At 31.1% G+C, this 21,222-nt stretch overlaps 2 protein-coding genes across 2 annotated transcripts in view; one reads left to right on the top strand and one right to left on the bottom strand.

Annotated features, from left to right (window-relative positions):
• The window catches only part of LOC143203449 (uncharacterized), a 219,971-nt gene that overhangs the window by 145,555 nt on the left and 53,194 nt on the right, over positions 1-21,222 (top strand). The gene's annotated exons all lie outside the window — the stretch shown is intronic.
• LOC143203384 (uncharacterized) lies at positions 197-19,753 on the bottom strand. The gene is made up of 4 exons (XM_076415527.1): positions 19,302-19,753; positions 19,123-19,241; positions 18,699-18,838; positions 197-362 (listed from the first exon to the last, which is right to left on the bottom strand). The coding sequence occupies exons 1-4, from the start codon at positions 19,621-19,623 to the stop codon at positions 197-199; spliced, it is 747 nt and encodes a 248-aa protein (XP_076271642.1). The 5' UTR covers positions 19,624-19,753.

Below are 21,222 nucleotides of genomic sequence, written 5' to 3'. Positions count from 1 at the left end.
TGACGAAAATAGCATCAATCAGAATACATGATATCCGACGCTTTTTAAATCAACAAACTTCTTGTAAGTGTTCCTTGAAATTTTAATGAATCCGTTTATTTTTTAGGCGAATGTCTGAATAATTAAGTATTCTCTTAAAGTTCGTCAAATGCCAAATCGATGCAAACTTTTATGTTATACGCTCAGAAAGATTAAATCACTTTGTAATTTGGGAAACTTCTAAAACCCGCTCAATCAAACTTGTTCTGCCTGTTGGCCCTTTGTGCTCCTCTAGCCGACGAACATCGTAATTACGAAGGCAACTTGTTGCTTGACGTTCCTCGGTATAAATATTTAAATTATTTGGAGCCTTAATAAAGTACCTAACAACATTAACCATTTATAATAATAATAGGTATTAGTGATCGCTCAGTGGACAATTCAACTACGATTTATTATGTTAATCATGTTTGACATGTAATAGAGCCAAGATAGTTACTTTACTAAAACTTGTTTTTACAATATTTTCAACATATAAAATCAATATATAGTCTATTCAAAACAGCAGTGAACCCACGTGATGTTAATTTATGACGTAATATTACTACATTAACTCTTAGTTTTAGTACATTTTGACTTTGACATATAACCAAACACCGGTTAATTGAAAAGTCCCCGGTCTAACATAGTAAAACACATTTTTTTGGCAAAATTAGTTTGTTTTTATTCAACATAATTCCCTACAAGTGTTATTCACTGATTATATCGACAACTCAACTTACGATATTCAACAACGATACCATTTTTATAGTGTGACTTGTCCTTTGCTTCAAAGTAAACCTCAGTTTCGGCGATCACCTATTCATTTAACGAAAATTTCTTCCCAGCCGCCATTCTTTTGAGATCTGAGAACAGGAAATGGTCGCTGGGGTGACATCTATAGCATATGGTGTATGAGGAAGTAATTTGAAGCCCAATACATTGATTTTTGAAATCGTTTTCACTGACCTGTGACACGGTGCATTGCTTGATAAAGCAGCACTTTAATTTTTTTTCCAATGCCGCCGTTTTTCGGCGATTTCGTCCTTCAAACGGTCCAATAACGTTATGTAACAGTCGCTGTTGATGGTCCTTCCTTTTTCAAGGTAGCCAATGAAAATTATTTCATGCGCATCCCAAAATACTGCATGATAGGCCATAAACTTGCCAGCCGACTGTTTCCCACGCTTTGGGGCGGATATATTGGGTGCAGTCCATTGGGATGACTGTCGATTGGACTTCGGAGTGAAATGTTGGAGCCATATTTCATACATTGTCACATATCGAAGCAAAAACTCTGGTTTATTACGCCATAACCTTGCCAGCTCACTGTTGCCTATTCTCACGCTTTGGAGCGGGTTTATCGTGTGCAGTCCACTCGGATGACTGTCGATTGGACTTCGGAGTGAAATGTTTTAGCCATGTTTCATCCATTATCACAAATCGACGCAAAAACCAGGGTTTATTACGCTTAATAATCTTCAAGCACTTCTCCGAATAATCAGCCCGTCGTTGTTTTTGTTCAAAAGTGAGCTCACGCGGCACCCACTTTGCATAAAGCTTTCTCATGGATTTTTTAATGTTTAAATTTTAATGTCGTCGGTAACAACCTCTTATGAGCCTCCACTGTATTCACCGTCTTCGGTGCTCAATTCACCAATATCTAAACTTAGAATACAAATTCTTGATGATTGATTTTCCTGTGGTTGTGTCCGTAAACTCGGCATCAAGCCTAGTTTTTGCTTCAACTGTATTTTTCCCTTCAAAAGGCAATCTTATCATCAGCCGAAATTCCTTTTCATCCATTATTTTCACAATAACAAAAGTTGTTTCACACAAAATGCTGTAATTCACAAATCAATTATCCGACAACTATCAAATTTATACAGGCATCCTTTGAAAATCAAGGCTAACTAAAAAACATATTGATTTAATTCTAGTAGCGTCAATTATGTGTCAGACTGGGGACTTTTCGATTGATTTGTTAAATAAGATAATTAAACAAAAATGTTATCGAATATATTTTTATTTTAACATTATATTTCATCTAATGCATGTATTATCCAAGAACTTAAAACTACAATTAATTATACAGCCACAATAATTAATAACATAGGTTAGAGTTGTTTTAATATATTTACATTGAACATTCTAGGTGAGTTTTTTATGTAGTGGTATCCCCCGAAAACCTAGTCCACCGTATTAACAATTGTATAACTGAGTAATGTATTTTACTTTCATTAGAGAGAATACTTAACTTTTACATTTACTTCTTGTTTCTTTCTATCCAATGTTTCCTTATAAAGTCATTTTGATATTACTGTATTTCTCATTAGTTTGTTCTATTACTACCAATATATTTACCGCGTTTTCCTTAAAGCATTTGCTATACTTATCATATTGCCATGTGTGACCCTATGTACCATTCTGAAATATCAATGATTTATCTATATATACAAACTGATATAATAATTCTTCCTTGATTTAGTTACATGTTTTTCAAAATTGTAATCTTTTAAAAGCAATGTCTGGAATTTCCATTAAACCCCTTCGTGAGCTATTTTACACCACTTAAATCCTATATTACCCAACACTGTATGAAGGGATGTTCTACATCCCTCAAATAGCTGCATATCTTTCGGTTTTTTACAGATACTTTCAAGATTAACAAGTTTCTCTGAAAAGATAGTATTTAATTATGTTTCGATTGAAAAATTTCCTTCTATTATTGTACATTTCGTATATTTGAACTCTGATACAGCTACAACGTTGATACAAAACAAAGCGGTAAAACAACGTTTGCAGGTTTATAACCCGCAATTAGAATATTTTGAAGAATTTTGCAGACGTTTGACAAACGGACGACTTCTGCTGGCTCATTCGGTTACATAATCGAACTTGTCAAACAGCATTATATCTTTTTTTAAATACAACCAAATGAGAGGGAAAATGTTGTTTGACTGTAAAACGAATTTGCAACTTTCGACAGCCACATCTTGATGACATGCCTTAGTAGTGCTTTGAATAGACTATATGTCTGTATATTAAAACATATTAAGTTATATGCTAACTATATTAGGAACTAACAGTTACTAACTCTTTTTAAATGGCATTTAACCAAATTTAGTTTCCATTGTGTCTTAGTAATCAACAAAGTATTAATAAATTTCAATTATCGCAGCAGTGAACATTATTACAAAAGTATCATAAAATCATTTTCAGAACCTTAATAACTTCAGAGCATCAAATATATAGCGCATTCAATAAACTGGTTGGTATTTAAGAAAATTCTTCCTATATTTCCCCAGTTATATTTTCAAAAATAAATGAATGGCTTTATCCAATCCTTTCACCTCCCTATCACTACTCAAAATTAGACAGTAAGGTACTGTGTACATCTATTGCACTCTTGCAGCAGTATTCATATATTTTTACCTTACCGACTAAAGTTTTGGTACCTTAATTTTGGTGATCGAAATAAGTTGAAATTATAATAATCTTATTATTTCGGTAGAAGCAGATTAGACATATTAGTTAACAATTACCCAAAATACACCCTGATCTATTTATAATTTTTATTAAACTATATATATCATAAGATCATTTTAAAAACCTTAAAAACTTCAGAGCCTCCATTATAGTGCCCGTTCAATATTGACGCCAACTCATGCCACCTAAATGTATGACGTCAAAACGTCCCAATTTAGCAGCATCAACTTTGAATTTTAGTTTAGTTTAACTTTGACATATAGCAAAAATCTAATCTAAATAAAATAGTAAATAGCAAATGTAGTTTACTTTAAAATTATAGGATATCCAATGCATATATTATAGAAGCACTTAAATCTTATTATGCCTAGCGGTAATTAAAACTAATTACGCAATAATTTGCTTTTACTTGTTTGTTTGTTCTTGTTTCCTTAGTTGCAGTGTGTTCTTGTTACGTGAATCTAATATCACTGTATTTTCTAGTTTCTTCTGTTACTACCTGTGTACACTTTTTCTTCATGAAACTAGATTTAACCATATTTTCTAAACAATTTCACAGATACACACACGCACACACACACACACACACACACCTTTAGGAGTTACCTTTAGTCGTTTTGCACTCACATCACCCTGTCTCGTTAATTGTGAACATTAGATCATATTCTCACGATCATAATCTCATATCCGAAAAATCTCAATCAGTCAGTGTTATATCTGTTATAGAAAAAGATTATTATATAATTTTAAGGTAAGCCGATGCCCAATTATATTGACCTCTATGATAGAAAATAATGCATTTTAAAATAAAATAACTCACGTCTGTTAATAAATCTTACATAAAAATTTCTCGACATCCATTATATATTTCTTATCATATTTTCAATCGGAAAATCATCTGAGTGCGATAAATGGAAAAAATCCTTTGAGAATATATACTATATATTATCCTTAATATACAAAGGCTTTTTGGCATCATGATAATGTACATGAAAATAGATAAGCAACATGAAAATAGACCCGAAATTTTATAACATACCCATAGTTGATGCGCAAAAACCCGTTTTCCGATATCCATTATAGCATTAACTTAGATATTGAAAGGCGGATAGAGCAGCGGATACTGTTTTCAAATGAGAATTTAATGTAAATCAGCTTCAAACTCCTTATTAGCCATGCAAACAAGTATTTTCCATTACAATGGGTATCAGTCATTAACCGATATATTGTCATATGTATGTATATAGAAATTATGAATAAAAGAAGTTACTCAAGCGGATTGAACAGGTATTTTGAAAGACTTCTTTAAATAATTAAAAGCAATAGTGAACAGACATTGACACAATGACTAATTAGGATTAAATAAAATGTTATTGTTTTAAACCCTCCATATTTCACAGCATAATAAATGTGGGATGATTGAAGTCTTTAGAATTAAAGTTTTAATTTATGTTATAACAGGATTGGAGCAGCAGTGAATATACAATCGCCAATTTTTTGCTGTAAGCTGTAAATCAAAGGTAGGTTGAGGTAGCTCAAAGCCCCCTAGACATTAATTCTTAGAATTATGAAACATAAATGCTTTGAGAGGAACAACCATGGCCTCCAATTCGGCATATTCCTGGTGCAAGTATCGCTGATTAGGATGTAAGATCACCAAAGGCGGTTTGTAAGAGTTCATTTTGCTCAGCCGCAGACTAAAGGGATTTGGAGATACCAAAACTTGGAAAAGCATTGCATACAAGATAAATATTATGGAAACCATACCATGGAAATATAGTTATATATATATATATATATATATATATATATATATATATATATATATATATATATATATATAAAGTTTTATTCTATAGAAAAGAAGCTGAAAGGAAATCTATTCCTCGAGGACCAAATATCATTTATTCTTCTCTCAGCTTGATTGTATAAGATATTCTTGTGAAAGGGCAATAAAATGGAATCGGTAGCATTTTCCTTTCAGTGTCGAAATATTGACATTTCATCTGGAATATGGAGCCACCTATAATGAAATACAAATAAAACTTTTATGCAACACAGTATGGGTAAAATCGGATTGTGCTGAATCTTTATTTACAAAACAATTTCACCTTTTAATGCAGCGATGTTTCGATGTTTTTAATCGAAATACTTGACAATCAATTATATCAATCGCATTTTTATATAGCCGCAAACAATGGTTTAACTGCTTTAAATAATAATTTTTTAAAAAGCTATATATTTCAAGTGTTCTATTTAAATAATATAATAGTTCCCCAAATAACTTATAGTATACAAATAAAAATATGAAGTTTCCTCGTTTATGTAAACACAAAATGTCATAACAGAAAGGTTCTATTTCTATATAATCTCACCTCTTACTCTTTATCAATAGGAATGATGGGATGGATGTTGGAAAATGAATGAACGAGGGATTTTGTATAGAAGCACTGAAACTAAAGACAATAACTCCCATTTCATAGCTCCGTGTCAGATACTAATGCTTTATTTCTATGAAAGCAAAAAATATCTTTTAGTGTGTTATTAAAATCATCGACTGACATTAAATATAGCGACAATTACTACATTTTGTGTCATTTATTAGATTGATTATTACGTTGTAATGTTAAATAAATTACTAGGCCGTCATCTAAAATAATTTCAACTTGTTTTATAATACTATATATGTTAATATTATACTAAATTAATATTTGTAGAATGCTTTATTTATTTCAATGAGAAAAGTAAGCCAAACAACACTTTTGCACATACCATCTTTCACAGAGCCTAATTTACTGCATTTTATTTGAAAATTATTCCGAAATCCTGAGGATTTTTCTTTAACTTCGGAACGGTACGCGGTAAAGAAGTTTGTAGTAAAAAGGCAGGTCAAGACCAAAAAAAATAACTTCAAAATTTACAGACATACTGCATATGAAGACAAAATTGTTCAAATTTTGGAAGCGGCAAATTAATCCAAATAAAAATCAAGCATTAGTTCTCCATCGCAAAAGCTTACGTTCTGAAACCAATTTACAGCTTGAAATACTTCCCTTTAATTTATTTTGTTTGAAAACAGCACATGGGCCACATATTTAAACTGGTTACTACACTATTTACTATCTCATAATTTTTCCTTCATGTGGTTTTTAAAGATCAAACTTGAGATTTCAGAAATAACATTTGATAGATGTACTCCCACTGACGCACTCTATATAGTTTTAAAACATGGCATAGTTTTTAAACATAACTATATCTGCTCAAGCTTTATCTCGCCTTGTTGTCAAGCAGTTGCAATATATCGAGATTTTTTTGATAACGCAACGTTTTTTGAATTTTGTCGCAAATACATGTTTATATTTCCAAAGGTCCTCATTTATAATGTACCATGGGGCATTAACAATGCTGCGAAGAACTTTGTTTCGGTTGATTTTTTTGATAATGCTCCCATTCTTGCTGTAAAAATTGCATATATTGAGCATCTTTAATTGAGCTGGTTGGTAATTAAGAAAAGTTTTCCTATATTTTCCGAATTATGTTGTTCGAAAAAACGGCTTAATCCATTCCATTTACTTTCCTACCACAACTCAGAATTAGACAATAAGGTATACTTGAAGAGCGAAAAAGAGCGATCTGTTGCAACGTTTTGTTAAAGTGTGATTGCAATTCCATAACATATATATCACTCTTCCAGCAATATTCATATAGTTTTTGTGAGTAATATAGTGACATTTTAAAACTATATTTGGTGCTCCAACTAAACTGAAATTATAATAAGCTTATTATTTTAGTAGAAACAATTTAGAAACATTGGTTAACAATTACCGGCGATACACGCTCATCTATTTCCAATTATAACTAAACTATTTATTTAAACTGACGGAATGTTGCTATTAACGTTCTATTTTCTAGAAACATTCTTTTTTTTCGACAACAAGCATATAATTTGGCACATTGTCTGAAAGGTTTTTAGACTTTTATACTTTTTATTTCACCACTCGGTAGTAATTATAATATTAATAATTTATAAATAAAAAATATAGATACATAGAAATAAAAAAAAACACAATAAGTTAAGAGGTAGGTTAAGATTAACCTATAGACAAAATCTATAAAGTAAATTCTTTATAGGTTAATAATTTTTATACAGCTAAACAAATACAATGTTAGAAGAAATACAAATTCATAAAGCCCATAATATTTCTGTTAAAAAAATAAAGTGCACCTAAATACACTATAATCATAGAGAAATAGAGAGTTAAATTCATGGCAAATTTTGGGGAAATGTTTCGCGACGTCCAATATCTAGATGTCGCTACTTTTAACTTATTACTTGCTTTAATCGTTACGCTGTAAGCCCCGACGGGATCTGATTGGCTCATTTCGTTTCTATGGTACGTTTGTTGTTTATATATTTTTAACGCCATTTTTCGTATGGCTCACATATGGAATAGCGCATTTAGACATTAATTTATTAGTTCATTATTATATAGAAGTAGGTAGTACAAAAATTAAAGTGAATTATCGGTCTAGGAAGTGTTGTGTACCCGGATGCACAGATAGTAAAGAAATGCAGAATCTTTTTCATTCGAAGAACTAAAAGGTATATATATATATATATATATATATATATATATATATTGCTATATACTTTTAAAAAAAAACACAGGATTAATCGATATTCAACACACGAGGAATTTTGGTGTAAAATTAATTGGCCAAGTACAACAAATTTGTTGAAGTGTCATCAATTTATATATATATATATATATATATATATATATATATATATATATAATATATATATATATATATATAATATAAATATAAAAAAGTAAATTTAAAACCCTTCAATTGTACATTACATAATGATATTTCAGATAAAATATTAAAAGAAATAACAAGGTGCGCTATATACTTCTGAGTAACTGGGGAAGACACAAAAGTTTGCTTTTTGTATCAGAAAACAAAAAGACAGAACTGTGATAGATCCTATTAAATTGATGACACTAAACAAATATGAAAATGGAAAAATTTGATTTGCAATGCACCAAAGTTTTTTGTTTATAGTTTTATATATATATATATATATATATATATATATATATATATATATATATGTATATATATATATATATATATATATATATATATGTATATATATATATATATATATATATATATATATATAGATATGTATATATATATATATATATATAAATAAATAAATAATAATATATATAAATAAATTTACATTATATATTTATATTTATATATCGTTATAGATTAGATTTATATTTATTTATTTTTACATATTATATTTTTAATTATATTTTATTTAATAATTTTATTTCAGAAAAAAATTGTTTTTTATTAAATTTCATTGGTCAATTAAACATGACGTCAAGGCTGTCACGTGCCAAACATTACTAATGAGCCAATCAAATGTCCTCAGAGTAAAATAATTCTCTTACAGGTGCCTATAATGAAGATTTAAATTGACCAATCAAATAACTTGAATGGCCAATTATGGCGCCCTCTGGATGTTGGGCAAAGCTAAACTTTGCGCCAGTGTCCCCTATTGACTTAGATCTCTATTACTCTATGACTGTAATCAGTAAAACAATACCCAAAAATATTAGTAAACTAATCAAAATTAATTAATGTCTTAAATCAATAGCTATAGAAAATTAACTGTATTTTCCTTACTGAAAGAAAAAACGAATTTAGTGGCTCAAATATTTATTTAGACGCATCAGTTCGGGAAATCCGATTGTCCTACATCCGTATACCAGAGAGAATAGCGAGCGAAAAGGGAATTTTCGAGATAATTATCCTTGAAATATGTTTATCTCAAAGCAACTTTCCTACAATCATTCTACTAATTGAGTTTACTTCTATACTATAGAGAGCGGTTATTTAAACACAAAGATATTTGACTTAGTTAACATTCGAAATGGCTGGTAATGGACCGAAAACGAAAAGTTTTTTCATAATTTCAATTCAATAATCAACAGAATCGAACCACCAGAAATAAATAATGTTAATAATGTTTGTATGTGATAAATAGTAATGTTGTCGAAATTTAGACAATATTAAATTTATTCTACTGTTTTGTGTAAACTTTTTAATGGAGAATTATTAGTTAATTGTATTCAATTTGTTAGGATTTTAAAAATAGTAAAGTTTTGTTTGTTCATGCTCTAAAAATAAATCCTAAAAGACATCATGTTACATTCTAAACAGCGGCCAAATCACTTCTTATCTTAATTACTTTGTACTAGAAGCATCGTTAAAACTAATAAATTTATATCAGCTAGATTTCTTGACGACCCTGCCTTACGATAATTAAAAATCAAATAAACAACAAGTTGCTGTCAATAGCCATAACTGAACTCAGAAAGTGCGACTCAGTAGCACTGAATTATTCATCTAAACTTTAGCCATCAAAGATAATACTAGCGTCAACATATAGCGTCGATAATACTGTAAATCTACATTGGAGAAACTCAGGGATGATAAGTTCACAGATCAAAGAACATCAAAGTAACGTGAAATATGGACACACGGTCTAGACAGCTTTTGCTGGTTACTAAACATTCAGGTAAATAAAGCTGATGATTTTACCGCTCCAGGTTATTAGGCTCGAGGTTATTTTCAACAGAAGACATCGACAGGATTTTGGGGTTTATAAACATCAAAATAATCCCATACAAGTCAAGGGGTGCAAGACCACATATTAGCCACAACATCCTCTTGGTTTTTTAATTTACTTAACAATAAATCAAACAAAATCAGGGTATTTAAAATCAGATAAGAAAATCAAATCTTTTAGATTATTTATTACTCAAAATACTAAATCGAAAATGCTAAAGATATTCAAAACACGACAGTTCTAAAAAGACATTGGGCTACTATTTAAAAAGTATCTAAATGACTGCTTGGCTCATCTACTCAACAGTAACACACCAAAAGGTGGTGAGATTACATCAGCCACTTTCGTTGATGACCCCAGTTTAGACGATAAGCAGTTAAATTGATACAGCCGCAATAAACAAGCAAGTCAACAAAGTTACCAAATAGAACTATAAATTGCGACTTTATAATAATTATAAGACCAAATGACAACAAAGACCTAACAAAAGGGTTATTTAATATAGCCCTTATTTACAAAATGACTAGGCGATTTTCTGCACAATAAACCATTACTAAAACCAGTTTGATATTACAGCATACAATTGTGGGATTGTACATTCAATGTCAATGTCAAAGTGATTGAATCCCGAATTTATTGGCCAATAAAATTTAATCAGAAAACTAAATTCAATTTCTGAAACAAAATTATTAAGGAAAATCAAATTATACAGCAATCAAAAATATACAAACCTAAGCATATACAAATATTTAGAAACTAGAAGTGCTTTATAACATAAGAACTTTTATTTAGTTCCTTATATTGAAAACATATTTCTCCTCTATTGTATCTTAAATTATATTAACCATCTTTTATAAACCTTCTATTAACCTTCTTTTAGAATTAGCTGTCATGTTATTGATATGACAGAATCCAGCATTAAACTAAGGGAGACGATTTAAGAACCTACCAACAGCACAATATTAATTAATTTTTAGTAATTTGTTGATAACTAGGTGAAAAATACGGTGTCTTTGTGAAAAAGCAATAGATAAACAAATACACACACAAATGCTTAATTAGAACGAATTATTTTTTAACATGATCTATTTTTTACCTCAACGATGTTTCATTCTCTTACTTTCTGCAAATCCAGACACACAACACTTCTTAGATAAATGATACTTTGATAGCGAACTAGTTTAGATCGACTATTGTTTAGCCAAAAACGTAGCTAAACACTGAAAGTAGACTACTGTCAATGATCTCTAATAAACAAGCGCTCGACAGAAATTAGATAAATCTATCAAATATAATCGTCAGTTTTAGTATTGCTACTTAAAAAATCCAATAAAATGGTTCGAAATGGCTATTGCAGTGTCGTCTGAAAAATATTCCTAGTAAAATATTTCTTCAAAGCTCTAAAAAACTTTAAAATTTTATTAACAAGACATGCGTAAAAACTTAAAATGGTTTATGTTCCATAAGAAAGAGTTCAGGAAGTTCAGGAATAAGGAAACGAGAATGTTATAAGAGACAATAAGTGTTGATATAGTAATATGAAATTAAGAGTAATTAAAACACTCAAGAGAAGTATTTTACAGGTATCTAGAGTATACCAGTGATCATCCTACAACTTGTTTCAATTTATAACTGAGGGGTTATGTTGGTATAAGTATTAAGTGAAAATGTCATAATAAAATTAAACAAAATAAGGTAAACTAGATAGTCATTAATACAATTTCAAAGAACTCATATTTAATAATACTTATTTAAGAAAATCAAAAATTACATGCGGATGATATCATTACAGCATTGGATCTTAAATTTTTAGGCATTTAACACGTAATTTTATTAATTAGTTACTTTTCATACCACTTATTATCTCACCAAAATTTGTATATAAGAAACCATTATTAGTATTCATACTAGAATCTGTCTACTTACAAAAGGGTACAAATCTTCTTAAGTCATATACTTATAACCTTAAATATAAATACCATCTATAAAATTTTACCCCACGTCTTTATTATTTCGACGTGAGCGTGGGTGTTTCTTATCTCATTCAAATTCACTACTTATCCCCTCAATCACGAAATGTCAAAGCTATAATAAAATCACCTTGTTCTCAAGAGACTCTAAATTACTTTGCTATAAAATTACCTTCTTACCCTTTGTAAAAATACCGGAAAAACCGGTACTCTCTCGGTGAAATAAATTATATCGGTAGGCACAACAAAACAACAAAAGAAATCTTTCTGATTCTTTGTATTTTCGACACACCGCGCTGGCACGCAGAAGGAAATTGAAAAATGTTTCCATTTGATCAGATAAAAGAAGATAAACTCCTTAGAAATTGGAATTCGTAACTTTTTTGCGCTTTCGAAACACGTACAAGAAATTGTTCTCACAATTATATTGCTGTTTATTTTTAGATAAACAACATCGCAGTCGGTCTCCAAATAATTCTATTACTTTTTCAGTTTAATCAGGCTACGGATCGGATAGTTGAGTACTTATCACATTATTCAGTAAGTGCCTGAAAGACCTTTTGACACTCTGGCTGAAATTTCCAGGCCCAACACATAGATGGCACTAGTTTTATTGCATTCACTGCTTTCTTAGTTATTACTAACCTTCGAAAGAAGGTTGTTAAAATTTAATGATATTTTACTAAGTTTGTGAACTATTGTGCCAAGAGTGCTACACTACTTTTGTTGATTTCAAAACATTGTATCAAAAACAATTTCTTGTTTTAATTTTACACTGCTTCTTGATAGGAAATATATACGGTTAGAGCGAAGCAATGGGTAGAAAAGCCCTACAAAAACTTCGCTCCATCAGAGATAACAATAAAACGTTGGTTTACTCACTTCAAACGTGGTCGTAGAGGCGCCGATGATGAACGCAGTGGACGTACAAATGAGGTGAAGCAAATATGGAGAGAAAACCAACAACTATTGTGGTACAAATATTATAACATAGTATATATGAAGTACAGATCAACTGCAATATAATGTGTTTTTTTTAATTTTATGAACGTAACTTTAATGCTTCCAAAAAAAACTCCCGCAAAAGTATCGCGAACTATCAAAGTTAGATTTGGGAAATAGTGAAGTGAATAGTGGGTAAAAGAGTAATTTTAGATGAAATTTGGGCCGCCACCAACTAGTTAAATATATAGGAATCGCACTAATATATATCAGAAATAGCAGAAGAACATACATACAAGATTTAAAGATCGATTAACAAGAAGAGCCTTGCTTAAGTTCGACTGCATTACGCCTATTTTATGTTCAATATAATAATGATGACGCTGATAATAACTGATAATAATTTTAAGAAACGATAAGCCGAGTAATGGGAAACACAGATGGTGTATAACTCATAGCGGGAAGGAAACACCATATCCTGTCGGAATCAAGCATAAGAAAGGCGGAGACTGTTTATTTTTTAACTTCATGGTCAATGTAAATACTTTCTTTTTATTTATATAGTTTTTTTGAATTAGAAAATATCTGCGCTATAAAACCCACCAAAGTTTAGTTACAACAGTTTCGGAGACCATTTTAAACAGTAACAAAGGGTTAACGCCAATCACGCGTCTATATAACACTGCAAAATCTTAAATAACGCCAACTTATCCCTATCGTTGGGAACAGCTAGTAAAAGTTAAATAAATCTGAAAAAATTGGGAATTTGTAACGATTGTAACTCTAATCAGTACTACTTGTAACGACGGACAGCAATGTACATATTGACAGATCACTTTTCCTTACATAATAATTCAAATTACAAATATAATCAGTATAGGGTTCTTTTTGGTATCGTAATACCTCTCATATAGTTTTAACGTGTCTGACCCACCATGATCTCAGGCATAACACTTAAATACACATAGATATACCAACACACCATCGATTTTCTAACATACATTCACAAATCATCTAAGTAACAATTATCTATATATGATCTTGATACACATTTCTGTTGATATATCTGCCTGTCAGATTACCCAACAAAAAAACACAAAATGGTAGCAAGTCAAAATATTTCCATACATCAAATATACTTTACGTATGCGTTCAATTAATTCAATTTTTAAATTATTTATTTCAGATAGATATCACTGACATCCACAGATAAAGCCATTCAGGGATACAAAACTTTCTCCCACGTATCATACACAATATACATTATATCATACATAACACAATGAAACTAATAATAGACATATATAATAATTAGCGTTGGAAACTTTCGAGAGAAACTGACTATCGACTGTTTAGTAATGGACTACTTGCAACTATCGACTGTTTCAGTCGCTATTTTTGGTTCGACTGATTTTACTAGTTTTTACAAATGACTGTTTCAGTCGTTATTTTCGATCCGACTGATTTTATTACTATATACTATCAACTGTTTCAGTCGTGTACGTATAATTACTAATTTTGGTTTTACTAATTTCATTCTACTGATTTTTAACATTCTGTCTATGCTTACAAATATTTAAATATAATATACATAGTTTTATGATTTTTTGGTAGTTTGCTTGTAAATAACAATATATTGTATATTAATATTGCAGCATTTTGGAACGACATATTTCAAGATTGGTAATGTAATAGGGTAAAAAGATTAAAATTGTGAATGATTAATAGTAAAACGCTTTAGACTGTTTTTATGGTAATATTTCGATTACTGTCTTGAATTTTGAAACATTTCCGTTCAATTATAAAAAAAGCAATTATTTTATTTAAAAAAGCTCCAGTAATTATTGTGCGTTCATTTTTAATTATGTCATGGATTAGTTTTTTTATGATAGGTATATGTTTAATTTTTATTTAATATTTATGGCTATTGTACATCTTTAATTTGTACGTCTTGCTTAAGTTCTATAGTATTGTCTATATTTATTATAGTGTATTATTTAAACATAGCTATTAACATATTAATATGCCATAAAACATTTGTGGGGTAATATTTCATTACACAGAAATATTCCACTACTTTTTACAGATCCACAAAACATTCAAATATATATATATATATATATATATATATATATATATACTAGCTGACCCGACAGACTTCGTCCTGTCAAAAAGATTTGTAATGTGGCAGTTTTTGTGGCTACGTATTTTAAAAAATTCTCCTGAACAGTACCATCACCCTGGTGATAGGGCGTTGTGAATAAAAAATAATTAAATAAAACATATATAAGGATTGAAAAGTAAGTAATCGCTTTATTGTTAATCATGTGAATCATAATTATTATTATTATTATCATTATATTGCTTTGTGGTATACGATGTTTTTTGTTTGATTACCTGGCGCATAGATAAACAAATCTGATGGTTTTCCAACACGGGAACAGGCAACATACAATTGACCATGTGAGAAACATGGGTTTTCTAGATTAATACCACAAACACTTAATGATTGCCCCTGGGACTTGTTTATAGTCATAGCAAAAGCAAGCCGTCAACATGTCTATAGGAAATTTGCCATTACCAATGTCAATGAGTTGTTTAGAGAATATGTTTCCAGATTGGTCATTTTGCAACTCGACACGCATATTCTTGCTTAAATGAAGTACTTTAACATGTTTCCACAAATTGGAGGACTTTAGACATGCATTGAGTTCATCAGCTGGCGTTGATCGTGGAATCACTGGCAATGTTTGACGAAAATCTCCTGCTAATAAAATCATTGCACCACCAAATCGGTTATTATTGCTACGTAGATCTTTTAAGGTTCTGTCTAAAGCCTCCAAAGATTTTTTATGTGCCATCGTGCATTCATCCCAAACAATCAATTTACATTGCTGCAAAACCTTTGCCATTGCAGAGTTCTTCGAAACGTTGCAGGTTGGAGTTTCATTGCTTTGCATATTTAATGGCAATTTTAGTGCTGAATGGGCTGTTCGACCACCTTCAAGCAAAGTTGCTGCGATTCCCGACGAAGCGAGTGCAAGTGCAATTTTATTTTGTGAGCGAATTGTTGCTAATATTAATGAAATAAAAAAAGTTTTTCCTGTACCACCAGGTGCATCTAAGAAATAAATCCCTCCAGTTTCATCATTTGTTACTTTCATAAGAGTTTCAAATACATACTTCTGTTGTTCATTTAACAGTGGAAGATTTGTTTGAATTTATTCTTTCAAAGCGTTGAGATCATACAGTCTTTCTCGATGCAACTCTTGGATAAAAGCGTCATGCATTGGACGATTGGGCGCGGTCAGGCCTAATTGAATTAATAGTTTGTTTGACATTATCAAGCACATGTCCTCAATTGAAATCAATGCTTCATTGTAAATTTCTTCACTGATTTGTATATTTGGATTTCCCATTCTATTCCGTATTTGATACAAAATATCATCACACATATAATCTTTGTACTTCATCCACAAATCAATTGGGTTTGATGGGAAGCATGTAGATATGATTATAGAAAACAATGTTCGTATTTGATGAGTGTGTGATGATATTACAGCATCATTGAGAGTTTGATCCCAATGAGCGTCATTTTCAAGCAATTGCAAACGTTGACAGGCTTCTCTGTAGGATCCACACAATTCACCATAAACAGTTCGTAACTGTTGGAATGATGTTGGGCCACGTACATTGACTAATAGCAGTCGTAAATAAAAACATTCATCATTGCTTGGATGTACTGAATAAATCCGGCCAATCGCATCGGTGGAATATACATCTGTATATCCTGGAACTGGTTTTCCTTGTTTCCGTCGTATAAATCTCCTTGAGGATTGATTCCAGGTATAATATTTTGGCATTTCAGAATATAGCAATGTTTGTGCGAAATCATCGTTTTGGCATGTCTCAAAAAAACTGGTTAATGTAGTAGATGGTGGCTGAGCAGCTCTTTGTACTGCGTTCTGTGCTGTAAAATACACTCTTTGTCCATTTTCTAAATGCACAGCTAAGTGAACAACAGAAGGGTGTCTCTCGGGTGAATAGGAAAAGAAAATATTCGCCAAACTGCTTCATTACTACTGACATAGCGGCCCATTTGGTATTGGGTAACTTCATCATTAGAATTCCCTGCACCAATTCCAATCACAGCCATATCACTCCCTTTGGTTACATATTTGCAAATGTATTTAATCGATTTCACTGAATGGCAAGATTCAACGTTGATATGTGCTTTGAATGTCTTTGATAAAATGGGTGAATATGGAACAATCCAACGATTATCTATTTCAATATCTTGTTAATTTAATTTGACAATTGTTGATTTTCCATTGTCTGCTGTCGATCTGCGACGATACAATGGATAACCGTCATTACCAGTAATTGTTTCCGATATTAATGTCCGTGGATATCGTTTTGAACATTTACCATCCATCATACACGGTGAATTTTGATTAAGAGTTCCACAGGGACCATGTATCATGTTTTTGATAACTACCTCATGCAATCCAGGATCTACTTGTACATTAGGGATTTCAGCTGATATCACTGCATCAACTTCATTTGGCCTTATCTTTTCAACCAACCAAATCAAAATGTGTGCATGTGGCAATCCTCGTTTCTGCCACTCCACAGAATACATCCAGCAGCGTGTCTCACCAAACACATTATGTTTTACGATGAAATTCATTAAAGATTTCAACTTTTGTCTAAAGACTCTGGCTGTAATATCATGACGATCAATGGATGATTTCCCAGGTAATAACTCCTGCTTAATTTCTATCCATTGCGGATTGCATGTAAATGTGATGAACAAATCTGCTGTACCATAATGACGAACATACGACATGGCATCTTGAGCATATTCGTGCATATGCCGAGGGCTTCCGATGTATGTTGCTGGAAGAATAGTCATCCGACCGACATTCTGTGCATTTCCATCAGTATTAATCGCATCTCGAAGGTGAATATACTCTTCAGATCGGAGTTTGGTTTGATTCAACCTGATGAATGTTAATCTCTCCGTTTCAATTTTAACATACATGTCATCAACATATTTGTGATATAATCGCCGACATTTCAATATGTGATTATCTGCATTTTCCCGAATCATTAGGCGGTATGAATAATAGTTCATTGAATTGACTTTTTTGTTGGTTTCAGAACCTGTAAACAGATTTTGTTTTAATAACATTCAAATATAAAATTAAAATACATAATATAGTGACTGAGATATTATCGCCATAGCTAAACTAATATTTTAGTTACCTGTAATGGGATTTATCATTTTTATTGATAAATCGTAGCCATCTTCACCTTGCCAAAATATAATGGGATATTGCAGTGTATCATATGAGCGGTGTGTTTCCTTTATAGGTTGTAATTGAAAATTCCGACGATGTAAAACAATATCACGGGATTCCAAGTTTTCTCCAACTACAACGATAGCAACTTCATCAATAGTTGGTGCATTAAAACGTCTTGTATGTTGACCTGCAGGTGTTTTATCAGCTCTGATTACAATTTTGTGATTATCGGATGGCATCAGATCCAGGGCAGTTTTAAACAATATAATCAATTGATTGTGTTGATGAAATAAAGTTTGTAGTTGTTCTACAATAGACCTTTTTACTAAATTGTTATGTGCACAACGCAGATCAATTTCTTGTGGTGAATTGCCCATAAAATAAATTTGCAGGAATTTGTTGTCGCTATCTGACACTGGTAACAGTGAACCTGCTCTGTGATATATTTGCCCTTGTATCTGTAAATAAAAAAAATATTATGGTGTGGTATAAATTAATGGATTGTCAATGATCAAACTTAAATAATATTTGATCTTAAAAAGTATATATTTAGTTTTAACTAATATCTATCAAATATAAAATATAATAAAAGTGTCACTGAAACTGAATCACCATATAATATGATGACTAAGTGATATATTTCGTAATGATTAAGAAATTGAAGATTAGTAACACATCTTAACTTTGGTGACAGAAAATGTTGTTCGCTAAAATAATTATGAGTAACTGCTATAATACATACCTTGAAAGTTGGCATAAAATTTTCCCGAACTGCATTTGTTGCCCCAAATGAAGTCATTTGAAAGCAATTGTTATATTGTTGAATATGTGTCAAAAAGTGTATAGAATCTGTTCCTATTCCTGAAACCAATGAGTACAATGGTTCTGGTGGTGGATCCAATTGTATCAATTTCACTTTACCATTTGCGCAACACAATCCATTGGCTTCGTTTTTGTATTTTAATGCCTTACAGTGTGAGCAAACCAAGTTCATAGAACCAATAACAACACATTGGTAGTTACTGTAGTCAATTGACACATCGTAACTGAAAGCAGCTGGATTCAAACTTGCGCGATTATTAGTTGAATGTCGCGCTCGCGCTTCACGCGTTTGTGATATCCGAATTCTTTCACGTTCATTTCCGTCGTCACGTTCTTGTGCAGTACGATTAGATCGGTAATTAGCTTGGTTTATAGCATTTCTGGTTCTTCTACCTAAATTGCTTCGTCTTATAGGAGGCATATCAAATATAAATTATTTTTTCACTAATCACGAACTAAACAAACACTAACTAACTAAACACTCTGCACAAAACACGATATACGAATTTGTTTCGTGTATCACTTGACAATTCATCTGTCATCTGTCAAAAGTCATCTGTAACAGACAACTTTTTTTTTTAAATTTGATATGACTTGAACTCAAATCCTTTTAAGCCGTACGAATTTTTTTATTTATTTAAAATTTGAATTAAATTTTAAACAAATAAAAAATTTTAAATAAATAAAACAATTCGTACGGATTAAAAGGATTTGAGTTCAAGTCATATCAAATTTAAAAAAAAAAAGTTTTCTGTTACAGATGACTTTTGACAGATGACAGATGAATTGTCAACTGATACAAGAAACAAATTCAAACAAAAAGGGCTATTTTTAGGGTTTTTCCAGCAATAATTCTAATTTTTCTCGCCGTAAAAACCATCCCTGAACTTCAACGAACATTTTAAAAAAAGATTTGGCCAAATTGGTCCAGGCGTTGTTGAGTTATGCGCTTAGGAACATATTTTGCGATTCATTTTTATATATAAGATATATATATATATATATATATAATATATATATATATAATAGGATTCGTACATTTTCCTCTGACATCACGAATGGAGAAAAGCAGTTGAACCATGCATTTGACTGAAAATAATAATTACTATCTTCAGTCCTTAATTTTTTGATTATCGACTGTTTCGACTCTTTGGCGACTATCGACTGTTTCGACTATTTTCAGTAGATAGTTCCCAACGCAAATAATAATCAATATACTAAATCTAGCTGTACATACAGCGTATTCACTACTTTATATTAGTTTCGTGATCTACATCAATATTCGAGAGATTTTAGGGAAGATGCCCGGGAATCCGACCAAACGAAATTATCTCATATTTTCCCATGGATGGGTTTTATCGGGACAAGATTGAAAGTGGGAAAAAGTTTTCAGTCATTTTGACAGCGGATCGAGCTTTCTTGCAATATTTATTGAAAAAATTTATCTATATGGCTCCGTAAAAACATTTCATCTAATGGTAGTCCGCATGAAATAAGAATTAGGTTTAAAATTATATCCGTTCTTTAGTATATTTGATAAATATATAATCATATTATTTTGTAATTCTATATATATTTTTAAACTAAACTTTCATGAATCGTCGTTCCAAGGGCCGAAATAGAATGATATTGATTTTTGAATATATAAATAAAATTATTTAGAATTATTTCAGTGCCTAGTTCCCACAGGTCATTGTTTCTGAAAATAGTGGTTAGATGACATGTTCTTTTTAATTTTATGTTTACATTTTCTACACATTCATGTTAAAACATTCATACTCTACAGTTACAACAGCAAAAATATGAGTGTATGAGTTGTATTAGACTATTTAAAACCTAGTGTAGCGTCTATGTTCATTTTTGACGGTCTGATTATTGTTACAAAGCCAAATGTATTTTTTTAGTTGCTCTTATTACATCAGTATGATTGTAATCATATACAATCCGAGGTTCCATCCCCCTCACCCCTAGAAATTTAAAATCCTACATTTTTGGATCCAAGTTGATCCCAGCGAGTAGT

Source organism: Rhynchophorus ferrugineus, unplaced genomic scaffold (assembly GCF_030347505.1).
Source record: "Rhynchophorus ferrugineus isolate W39M unplaced genomic scaffold, kcgeb_rfMv2 rfM1, whole genome shotgun sequence".
NCBI lineage: Eukaryota > Metazoa > Arthropoda > Insecta > Coleoptera > Curculionidae > Rhynchophorus > Rhynchophorus ferrugineus.
The sequence above is the reverse complement of the archived record's forward strand: the minus strand, read 5'-3'. Positions and strand labels throughout refer to the sequence as shown.